The following is an 11,115-nucleotide window of genomic DNA, read 5'->3' as shown; positions in this document are numbered from 1 at the left end:
AGCGCGGGGGGATGCTGAGCGCGGGGGGGGGATGCTGAGCCCGGGGGGATGCTGAGCCCGGCTGCCCCCGGCTGCAGCCCCTCCGCCGCTCTTGCCATGTGCCCGCTGGGGCGATGGGTGCAGATGTATCCTGATTTTAAGGGGAAAGGGAGCTGAACTGGTCGAGAGGTGTTAAGTTTCAGCGCCAGGGCTGCCCGTCCCTGCTGAGGGGGCTGCAGCGGCCAGCCCTCGGCAGCTCCTCGGCTCCCACTCGCCACAGCAGCCATGCGGGTCCCTGGCTGCCCGTGGGCCAGCTGTGGGGCTGGCTGGGAGAGGAGGTGTTGGGAAGATAGATACAGGCTGGAGGGAGGTCTGCTGGCTGGGCATGGGGAGAAAGCAAGTCGCACCGCTGGTGTTGATACCCGTTTGCCTGCCAGTGGGGAAGTTGCTTATTTTCCTGTTTCCCGTTGCGGGTGAATACTGCCCCATCCTGCAGCTCTCCCTGCCCGTGCTGATCCCTGCCTGCCCGGGGAACAGGGCTGGCTTGCTGCCTGCCCTGAGGGGAAGAGGTCCATGCCCGCAGGCTCAGCTAGCGCTACCCCAAAAGAAGCTGCGAACGCCAACGCAGTAGTGATACCATGGGCAGAATGGAAACCAGGGAGAGTGAGAGACAGCAAATACCCGGCCGACGCTGAGAGGGTTTTTCTGAGGGTGCAGAGATATACAACTGAAGCCGATGGTTCATAACACAAGAGCAGAGCAGCTGATTTACAGGCCCTAGAGGAGAAAACCAGAAGATAGTGGGTGGCTGGGGTTTGCCAAAACCAACTTGATAGCCACAATGGGAGTAAAGGCATTTTATGCAGAGAGATATGAATGGCTTAGGTGCTCGAGGGCAGGCTGTCAGGGAGTGGGAAGGCTTGGACGGATTTCCAGGAGAGGGGATTTCTCTCTGCCATGCTTGCAGGTCAAGGACTCAGTTTCCAGGAAGGGTCTCTGAACAAAGTCCCCGTGAATGCTCTGCGAGAGGGACTTGGCAGCCTCTTGCCGGGCCCTTGCCAGTAGCTGTTGGGACTCCTGGGATGGAGCAGAGCACAGGATTTGTGCAGAAAACAAGGTCAGGTATTTAGGGCCATCATTTGCAGGCACTGGCAGGCCACAGGGGAAACAAAACACGTAAGGAATAGTATGTTAGAGGAGCACCCAGCTGGGTGGCTGCAACATGTCAGGTGTACACCAGGGCGGCTTGGAGCAGAGCCATGCTCGTGCTGCCTCCTGTGTTTCTGGAGCACCCTTTCCCATGGCTGCTAAATGCTCCTGCTGCAGACAGACAGACGGACGTTTCCCTCCCGCCCGCAGGGCATCGGCTCTGCAAGTCAGCCGGCTGTCACAGGAGGAAAGAAAATAGCACCTGCCTTACTAGGTCATGTTCAAGGAGCTGCAGGCATGGAAGAATGGCTTTAGCTTGCGCCACTTGCCGGTGGCTGGCCTTTAGTTGAAGCGGTCTGGCTGGCACGGGGAGGCTGTGCCATCCGGCAAGGGTGCTGCGGCAGTGCTGCGCTCCGGGCAGGGAGCTGGTGCTGCTCTGGGAGGTGCGTCACAGTCAGGTTGCTGCTTTTTCCCCCCGTTCCCAGCCATGCTCAGAGAATCCTTCCTGAGCCCTAGGAAGGTCCGAAGACAGGGAGGAATTAGCCCAGCAAAGAGGGGTCCAGGCCAGACGCACTGGGTACCACAGAGCAGGGATGCTGCTGACGGCAGGAGGGGAAGTGGATCCCCTTCTGGGATGTGTGTGGGATAAAAGCCGAGTGTGCTACACTCCCAGGGGAAACCCAGAGTCCTGTAAGGCCTGAAGGGCACTGCAGCTTGGCACAGCAGGCTGGACTTACCTTGAGAGCAGGTCTGAGGTTGCCACAGGCTCTTCTAGGAACAAGGCAGCGGGCAACGACTCTCCAGCTCTGCTCAACAAGGAAGGTGGGCTTCCTCTAACATGCACTGTGCGAGCATGCAGGCATACGGCCAGCAATCTCCCAAGTGAGCCGGGGCTGTGCGGGCTGGGTAGACACAGGCGCGCGACCCCATGACGGTCCTTAGTCATGCTGTTTGCTGCAACAAGTGGAAGTGTCTGGGGCAGCGCTGAGTGAGCTGTGAAAACCCCTCTAGAGGGGATGGGGCTGACGGCACTGGAGAAGGGGAGCTGTTCTGTTCAAGGGCACAGGCTGTTCTTCTCCAGCATCTTCAGGCCTGGGCTCCCCCAGCCAGGCTCAGTGGTAGGGTTCAAGGTGGCTGTTGCCAGCGTGCTGGGGAAGGATGTTTGTCCCCTCCTTCACCTCTCTGGGAAACAGTTGCCAGCAGATGAGGTGGCTGGCTGGTGGTGGCCGGCTGAGGATGCCTAGGCGGGATCCCAACAGCAGGCAGCACGTGCTGCTTCCTGCAGGCCAGCCTGGGGTTGTGTCCATGCTCCCAGGGCGTGGACGTGGCTGGGCTCACACGGCAGGCCATCCGGGGAAAACCTCAGGCCTAGGGGGACAGGGCAGCCCCTTTGGAGGACTTGAGTGGCTGGAAAATCTCCTTGAAAAGGCTCTTTTCAGCTTCTGAATAATATGAGTCACGCACGGGTTGAACAATCCCCTTCCTTCCCCTCTTCTCCCACACAGCCAAAATCCCCTGAGCGGGACCTGCAGCAACCACTGATTCAGAAATTCATGGTATGAGGGTACCGTGGAGTCAGATACGGGGTTTTTTCTTTCTTTTTTTTTTTCCTTTCCATTGCTTAGTGAGAAGAAATGTGGAGCAAGAGAGCGTGCCTGGAGGCTCTGCTCTGATCCTGCCCCTTTGCTAGAAGTCTCTGGTGGTTTCCCACAGTTGGGCAGACCTTGACCTCGTCGGGACCCCCGGCTGCGGTAGCCTGCAGTCCCCATAGCGATGCTGGGGCTGGACGGGTTGCTGAGACCAGCCTCTTCCTCCCCGGTGAGTAGGAGGGTGCGAGCGCTGTGGGTGGCAGAACCTTGCTGGGGTTGGCGAGGAGCGTGCAGTGCCAGGAGATGCTCCCATGGGGAGGTCTGGAGCTGCCATTCCAGCTTTGAAACCAGATGCTTCCTAGCGGGAAAGAGGGAATGGGAACATGGACGGCCAACACCTCTCTCAGGCCACCCCGGTGGGAAGGATGCAGGGGCTGGCGCGTAAGTGGAAATTTGGGCGGTGGGGGAGTGGGAAAGCACCTCTTTGTGTGTCTGGCAAGGGGGTGCCGTGTGCCTGCGTCGGTCTGCAGAGCCCTGGAAAGCTGCCCCTGACCAGGGAGCTGGGGCGGGTAGCAGGCTTTGGGGCAGTGCTTTGAGCGCAGGGGGGCTTGGAGAAGGCATCGCTGTGCGGGAGGTGCGTCATCGAGGTGAGATGATGCGGGGCAGAGACCTGGGAGTTCCCAGGGGCTGCCGACGGGTTTTACGGCAGGGTCCGGGTGGTCTCAGCCAGGCTGAGCTGCAGGTGTTGCAGAGGAAAGGGTGCGATGGCTGGTCAACGGGGGCTGGTGCCCGAAGCGGGGCCGGCGGCCGGGCCCGGTGCGGGGCAAACCCCTCCTTTCTCCCGGGGGGAAACTCGGGACCTTCGGGCGCTCCCGGGCAGCGCCCAAGCGAGAGCAGCCGGGGGAGGCGGGCGAGCAGCCGCCGGGATTTCCAGCCCGCCCGGAGCCCGAACCTCCCATGAGGCAAGGAGACGGCCCCGTCCCGCCGCCCCCGGGCCAGGGGAGCCGGCGGCGGGGCAGCCGTGCCCGGGCCCTCTTCGAGCCGAGGGCCGCTGCCAGCCGTGCCGTGCCGTGCCGTGCCGTTCCGGGCCCCGGGCCGCGGCGGTGCGGGGCGGGGCGGTGACGCGCGGTCCCGTCATTTCCCGGCTCGGCGGGGTTTCTAGGGACTTTCCGGAGCGGCGGTGCCTTCCTGCCGCCGCCGGTCCCCGCTCACCCCCGCGCTCTCCCTCCCCGCAGGCCGGCGGCCGGCCCCGCGCAGATATGGACGAGCAATTCCAGCCCGTGAGTGCGGCACGGATCGGGGCGGCCCCGGGGCGGCGGCGGGGAGGTGTCTCTGCCGGGCCCCGGGGTTGGGCTGGGGGCGGCGCCGGAACCCCCCGGGTGGGTTGGGAGATGGGGGTCTGCAGGTGCCCGCGGGGTGGGAGATAGGGGTCTGTGCCCACCCTCTGGGTGGGCAATGTCGGGGGTCTGCAGGTGTCTCCGGAGTGGCAGATGGAGGGTCTGCCTCTGCCGCCGGGGTGGGAGGTGGGGGGGCCTGCTGGTGCCCCCAGGGTGGGCAGTGAGGGGTGCGCACCTGCCCACCCCTCTTCCCTGGGAAGGACAGGGGATCTGTGCCTGCCCCCCTCCTAGGGTGGGCAATGGGGGTCTGTGTCAGGCTGTCCCCCCTGCCCCGAGGGCGGGAAATGGGGGTCTGTGCCTGTCCCCCAGGGCAGCTGGGGGCTCCAGCCCCAACACACTCATCACACTCATCTTCCCTCCTGTCACCCAGTGCCTGGATGGGATTGACTACGACTTCAATTTCAGCTCCCACATGATGGAGCAGAAGGAGCCCCTGATGGAGACGGGTAAGGGCCCCTCTGGCTGTGCCCTCCCGGGGGTCCCCAGCTGCAGCGGGGTTTCCCCACAGGCTGACTCACGCCCCGTAGTTCCCAGCAACACCACGGGCTGTGTCCCCGCAGGCCCCACTGTGGGCTGTCTGGGAATCCCTGCCCCATGCCACACTGGGACAGGGACTGTTCGATCTGGCCCTGCTGCTCAGTCTACCAGGGACTTGAGGTTGGGCTGTGATGGGTCCCCAGGGGCTCCCCGCTCCCTAAGTGCCAGAGCGTCCTCTGGCCCTTCCCTCCTCTCCCTGCCGCTCTGACTGCTGCTCCTGGCTGGGCTCTGACAGCCCAGGGGCTGGGGGCCCTTAAAGAGTCCCATGGGACAGACAGGGGTCACCTCACCTTCAGTACCATCCCCATACCTCCAGCATCCTTACTGTGAGCAAACACTTTGATTACCCTGTGTTTCTCACCGGTGCCTCTCCTCTCTGTCCTCCAGTGGAAGGTCCCTACCTTGTCATCATCGAGCAGCCAAAGCAGGTAAGGATGTCACCCAGGTAAGGGCAAGTGTAGCTGTCACCCCCTGCTCTCACGGCATCAGGTGTGGGCCACTCTTGTCTGACCACCTCTTTGCTTCCACAGCGGGGATTCCGGTTTCGGTATGGCTGCGAGGGCCCTTCGCATGGGGGGCTGCCGGGAGCATCCAGCGAGAAGGGGCGCAAGACCTACCCCACCGTTAAGGTGAGCACTGCCGAGGGAAGGACGGGAAATGTGTATTAAGCTCAGTGTGCCTTGTGGCGCTGGAGGGATGGGAGGGCTGTGGCAGGAAGGGTGATGGCTATGGGGAGGTTATAGCAGGGGTCTGCAGAGTCCTGCAGGTTCCCGGGGACTCCCATCTCCTTTCTCCCCACAGATCTGCAACTTCACGGGGATGGCCCGGATCGAGGTGGACCTGGTGACACACAGCGACCCTCCCCGCGTGCATGCCCACAGCCTGGTGGGCAAGCAGTGCAATGAGGCTGGCAACTGCGTCGCGATCGTGGGACCCAAGGACATGACGGCTCAGTACGTGTGAGGGAGAGCCAGGGTGGCTGGGGGTGGGGCTGGCTACAACTTACAGGCTGGGGAGAAGAGGAGGGTTAGTGCATCCAGGAGCGGGGTTTACGGGATGGGGCCAGGAGTAGGTTTAGACTAGGTCATCGATACGGCTCTGTCCCCTGAGCACTTTTGCCCCGTTCTGAGTCTGGCACATGCAGCTTGTTTTGGGCTTTTGCCCTCAGGGTGGCAGCTCCCCAGCTTTGCAGATGACTTCTGTAGCCAGCCTGAGTAGCTGGGTTATTCCGTGAGCGCTGGAGGGCAGCTCCTGCCCAGGCAGCTGCTGAGGCAGGAGCAGGCAGGCTCCTGGCTACTTGGGTCCCCACGTGCCCTGACACTGCTCGTCCCGCAGCCCCGTTTGTAGAAGAGGATGTTTCCCCGGGTCTTCTGCTGGAGAGGGACAGGAGGAACTGGAGCTGCATTCGCTTTACTGCTGCAGTTGCCCTTACAAACCCAGCCCTGGCTGCTGGCTCAGACTCATCCCATTTGCATCCCTCTGGCCTCCAGCCCTCCTGGTCCTCCCCTTTGGACTTGCCACCTGTGAGAGCCTGGAGTTTCCCATCCGCCTCTTTTCTGGGCTCCTTTTCTCTCCTCTGTGGGTTGCTCCTGTTATGCCCCCATGTGGTTATGCCCCCACATATTTACCCGCCACTGCCTGAGTGACAATGCTCTGTGCTTTGTTCAGCTCCTTCCTGGCCATGGGAGCCCATGTGCCCCCTGGGCCGTCTGCTGGCACTCCCAGATCCCAGTGGGATCCCTCTTCTCTCCAGGTTCAGCAACTTGGGTGTGCTCCACGTCACCAAGAAGAACATGATGGAGATCATGAAGGAAAAGCTGAAGCAGCAGAAGATGCGCAACAGGAGCCATCAGCTGACGGGTAAGGGCAGGCTGGGGATTCAGTGGGACTCAGCGCCTTGCGGGGAGCGGGGACCTGATGTGGGTGGCAGCTGCGGGGGGACAGGCAGGGGGATCTGGAGCCCTGTCCCCTTTGCCTGGCCTGATGGCATCTCCCCCTGCCCTGGCAGAAGCGGAGCTGCGTGAGATTGAACTGGAGGCAAAGGAGCTGAAGAAGGTGATGGACCTGAGCATCGTGCGGTTGCGCTTCACTGCCTACCTCCGTGACAGCAGCGGGAACTTCACGCTGGCCCTCCAGCCCGTCATCTCCGACCCCATCCACGATAGCAGTGAGTGTGGGGGCAGGCCAGGGGGGCGACAGGGCAGGCCGGGGTAAGGAGGTGAGGGATGCTTTGTCTGCCACGGCAGCTCCCAATGCCTCCTCGCTCTGCAGAGTCTCCGGGAGCTTCCAACCTGAAGATCTCACGGATGGATAAGACGGCAGGCTCAGTGCGGGGAGGGGACGAAGTCTACTTGCTGTGTGATAAAGTTCAGAAAGGTAAGAGCTGTTCCCTCCAGCCACAAGCCTCCGGAGGGGCTGCAGGAGGAGAGGTCTGTGTCCTGGGGCTCCCGGGTGGCCGGGGCACCATGTCCCTGGGGCAGGGAGACAGGCAGTGCCAGGCGCCCCTTCTCTCCCCAGATGACATCGAGGTGCGTTTCTATGAGGATGATGAGAATGGCTGGCAGGCCTTCGGGGACTTCTCTCCGACTGATGTGCACAAGCAGGTACGGGGGAGACGGGGGGACATCCTGACGTGCCCTGAGGCAGACGGGTGCCCTGCGGGGTGGTGGAGCCCTGTCTCTTGCTCTGGGGAGGAGGGGACCCCATGTCCATCTGTCCTGCCCACAGTATGCCATCGTCTTCCGCACGCCCCCCTACCACAAGCCCAAGATCGACCGTCCCGTCACCGTCTTCCTGCAGCTGAAGCGGAAGCGGGGGGGCGACGTGAGCGAGTCCAAGCAGTTCACCTACTACCCCGTGGTGGAAGGTGAGCACCCCCTAGGCAGGCCGGCGTGCCCCCCTCCGCCGGGGCTGCCCCTCACCCCGCCACCTCTCTCTGCCCGCAGATAAGGAAGAAGTGGAGAGGAAGCGCAAGAAAGTCCTGCCTCAGTTTCCCCAGCACTTTGGCGGGGGCTCGCACATGGGGGGTGCCGGTGGGGGGGCTGGGGGCTTCGGCTCTGGAGGAGGTGAGTGGGGATGCCTCTTCCCCCTCCCTGCTTGGGCTGCCATGGCCCGGTCCTGGGGTCTCCCCGCTCCCCTCTGGCCTCACCCGGCCCCCCCTTGCTTCACAGGCGGGAACCTTAGCTTCCCCTACTCCCCCGGGCTGGCCTACAACAGCATCTACTCGCCCGGCCCCCACCCTGTGGGGGGCTACCAGGGGGGTGTGCAGATGAAAGGCCCCGAGATGGAGGGTCCCGGGAGCGACAGGCAGGCGCCTGCGGAGAGCACCTACTGCAAGGAGCTGCAGAAGCAGGGTAGGAGGAGGGCTGGGGGGAGTGAGGGCTGGGGGACATCACTTGGGAGAGGGAGCACAGGTTGTGGACCTTTTGGAGCTGGGTGCCTCTCTTTTCTGTGCCCGGGGGGATGCAGGAGGGTGGGGGGATGTGGCTGCCGCTCCTGGAGTTGACATCCTGCTTCTTCCCCCAGCTCAGCTCTACCAGCTGTGGATGCTGGCGCTGGCCCGTCGCAATGCCCATGCCCTGCTCGACTACTCCATCACGGCCGACCCCCGCATGCTGCTGGCCGTCCAGAGGCATCTGGCTGCCTCGCAGGACGAGAATGGAGACACGTGAGCACAGATGGGGTTTGGGGAGAGTGAGGGAGCCTTGTTGGCCAGCAGAGCTGTTATAGGGACTCTGGGGGGTGGGAGGTGGCGGGGAGGACCTGGAGAAGCATGGAGCTGAGCCAGGGGCCATCCCGCTCACTCTGCAGGCCTTTGCACCTTGCTATTATCCATGAGCAGACAGCTGTGATCAAGCAGCTGATCGAGGTCATTGTCAGCATCCCCAGCCAGCAGATCATCAACATCTCCAACAACCTGCAGCAGGTACGTGTATCTCAGAGCGGCCGGTTCTCTTCTAGCAGGGGCTCGCTCCTGCTGCCCGGCCCCAGGGGTTCCCGCTGCGGGGAGGCTGCAGGGCTGAGCACGGCACAGCCACTCTGGTGAGGACGGTGCTGTGGGACTCGGCTCCTCCTGCCAGCACTGCTGAGGGGGGGCTGCTGTCCCGCAGACGCCGCTGCATCTGGCAGTCATCACCAAGCAGCCCCAAGTGGTCCAGCTCCTGCTGCAAGCCCGTGCCGACCCCACCTTGCTGGACCGCTACGGCAATTCCTTGCTGCACCTGGCGCTCCAGGCTGGCGATGAAGAGATGCTGAAGACGCTTTTGGCCCACCTGGGCTCGGCTGCCCCTTACCTACTCCATCTGCCCAATTTCCATGGTGAGCGGGGCTGGGAGATGATGGGCAGGAACCTGGCGATGCCATGGTGGGCTCAGCCGGCAGGCTGCTGAGCCTCTCCCCCTGTTGCAGGCCTCCTGCCTGTGCATTTGGCCGTGAAGGCAAAGAGTTTGGCCTGCCTGGACCTGCTGGTCAGGATGGGAGCGGACGTGAACGCGGTGGAGAGGCAGGGTGGGAGGACCCCACTGCACCTTGCCGTGGAGATGGAGAACCTGAACATGGCCACCCACCTGGTGAAGAAGGTATGTCGGGGCTGGCGGGTTGGTGGCTGTGGGACAGGAATGTGGCGCAGCCTCCCACACAGCCCTGGCAGGAGTGCGGGAGTCCCCTGTGGTCTTAGGGTGATGGGGGGGGCAGTGCCCAGGCAGCCCATCCTCACGGCCTCATGTCTTTCTCCATAGCTGGGAGCAGATGTCAACAGCCAGACCTTCGCTGGGAATACCCCCCTGCACCTGGCTGCCGGCCTGGGCTCCCCCACTCTCACCAAACTGCTCCTCAAAGCTGGTAAGGTGCTGCCCTCCATCCTCGCCCTTCCCCTCCCCGCAGCCCTGGCTGCCCATGCTGGGGGGTGCCCAGGCACCAGACAGACCCCTGGGCCCACCTGCCCTTTTAGGGGCTCAGTCCACCCTTCCCTGACAGGGGCAGATATGCTGTGCGAGAACGACGAGCCCGTGAGCCCATCCTCGTCGGAGGCCAGCAGTGACACAGATGTTGACCCTGAGGAGCAGGAGCTGGCCATGGAGCTGGGGGAGCCAGCCCCGGCCATGGAGTGCGGCACCAGTCCCGAGCGCCCCACGCAGGGGCATGGGCAGGCAGGGCACAGGCAGCGCCGCTGCCACACGCCCCTGGACCTGACTCGGAGCCAGAAGGTGTGTGGCGCCGGGGTACAAACCCCCTGGGGGGCACAGCACGGATCGGGCAGAGATCCAGGAGATGTTCCATCCATGTCCCGGGGAGAGCCATGGCGTGGGGGGGCAGGGTGGGTTGGCCAGTGCTTTGGGGGCTGCTGACATCCGTGTCTGTCCCACAGGTGCGGGAGATCCTGCTGCAGGCCTCCCAGCAGGGCCCTGAGGCAGAGCTGCCCACTGCCCCCCGGCCAGGTGAGCCACCCCTTTCCCCATGAAAGCTCCGTGCTGGAGCAGGGCAGGACCCTCCTGGCAGCAGGGATGACGGAGGCAACTTCTCCTGCGTAGGGAACGTTCTGTCGCTGGACAATGAGGTGCTGCAGGGGCTGGAGCAGCTGCTGAACCAGGACTGCAGTGGGTCAGACTGGATTGAGCTGGCCAAGCGCCTGGGGCTCTGCAGCCTGGTGGAGACCTACAAGGACACCCCCTCGCCCAGCGTCAGCCTCCTGCGCAGTTACGAGGTCAGTGCACATTCGGGGTGCCCCCGTCCCCCCTGCCTGTCCGTCCGCCAGCCCTGCTCAGTGCCCTCTCTCCACAGCTGGCAGGGGGCAGCCTGGGGGGGCTGCTGGAAGCGCTGGACTCCATGGGGCTCCACAAGGCTGTGAGGATGCTCCACAAAACCGAGGCGCTGGAGAAGCTGCAAAGCACAGGTACAGGGAGTGAGGGGCTAGGGATGGGACCTGCTGCCCCTGCCCCCCCATTGCTGACAGCACCTGGGGCTTGCTTTGCAGAGCTGAAGGAAGACAGTGCCTACGGCAGCGAGTCGGTGGAGGAAGAGCAGGCGCCTGCGCTGGCCCTGAAGCCAGGGCGGGGGGGTGAGCTGCCCCACAGCCAGCAGCCACAGGTGCACTGAGGGGCCAGCAGCCCCTAGACCTGCCTGGGGCTGGAGGGTGGCCACGTCGTCCCCCACTCTGCCCTGACCACACAAGTGCCTTCCGGACTTGGGGTCCGGCTGCCTGGACTTGGGGGGATGGGACGCAGCCAGCTCCTGCCCCTCTCTGCTCTTATTTAATGGTGTCCCTCTTCTGAATAAAGGGACGCAGTTTCCATTAGCCTTTGCCCTCCGTCTCTCCAGTCCCGGCCCTGAGCTGGTGGGCAGTAATCCCCGCTGAGCCCTGCCTGGGGCTGGGAGTCTGGCAGCAAGGAGGCAGCTGCCAGTCCCTCCTCAGCATCCCTCCATGCCAGGGCTGTCCCCAGCCATGGGGGAGAAACCACAGCGCGCAC

The 11,115-nt window shown here is 63.6% G+C and overlaps 1 protein-coding gene across 3 annotated transcripts; it reads left to right on the top strand.

Moving 5' to 3' along the window:
- The first annotated feature begins 24 nt into the window (after positions 1–24).
- On the top strand, positions 25–11,114 carry NFKB2 (nuclear factor kappa B subunit 2). Of its 3 annotated transcripts, none has more exons than XM_063338562.1 (23): positions 25–2,946; positions 3,953–4,096; positions 4,485–4,560; positions 5,039–5,079; positions 5,182–5,280; positions 5,453–5,604; positions 6,405–6,511; positions 6,660–6,818; positions 6,923–7,027; positions 7,169–7,254; positions 7,379–7,517; positions 7,597–7,716; positions 7,822–8,004; positions 8,177–8,318; positions 8,462–8,576; positions 8,761–8,968; positions 9,059–9,228; positions 9,388–9,490; positions 9,626–9,855; positions 10,017–10,086; positions 10,180–10,352; positions 10,430–10,541; positions 10,623–11,114. In XM_063338562.1, exons 1-23 carry the CDS (start codon positions 2,902–2,904, stop codon positions 10,742–10,744), a joined length of 2,901 nt encoding a protein of 966 aa, XP_063194632.1. In that variant the 5' UTR covers positions 25–2,901; the 3' UTR covers positions 10,745–11,114. The 3 variants fall into 3 exon arrangements, with proteins under 3 accessions (XP_063194632.1, XP_063194631.1, XP_063194633.1); XM_063338563.1 differs by having other exon boundaries at positions 27–2,946; positions 3,953–3,997; XM_063338561.1 differs by having other exon boundaries at positions 3,953–3,997; positions 7,597–8,004.
- Position 11,115: the final 1 nt, after the last annotated feature.

This window comes from Chroicocephalus ridibundus, chromosome 6 (assembly GCF_963924245.1).
Source record: "Chroicocephalus ridibundus chromosome 6, bChrRid1.1, whole genome shotgun sequence".
NCBI lineage: Eukaryota > Metazoa > Chordata > Aves > Charadriiformes > Laridae > Chroicocephalus > Chroicocephalus ridibundus.
This window is presented reverse-complemented; position numbering and strand designations above follow the sequence as displayed.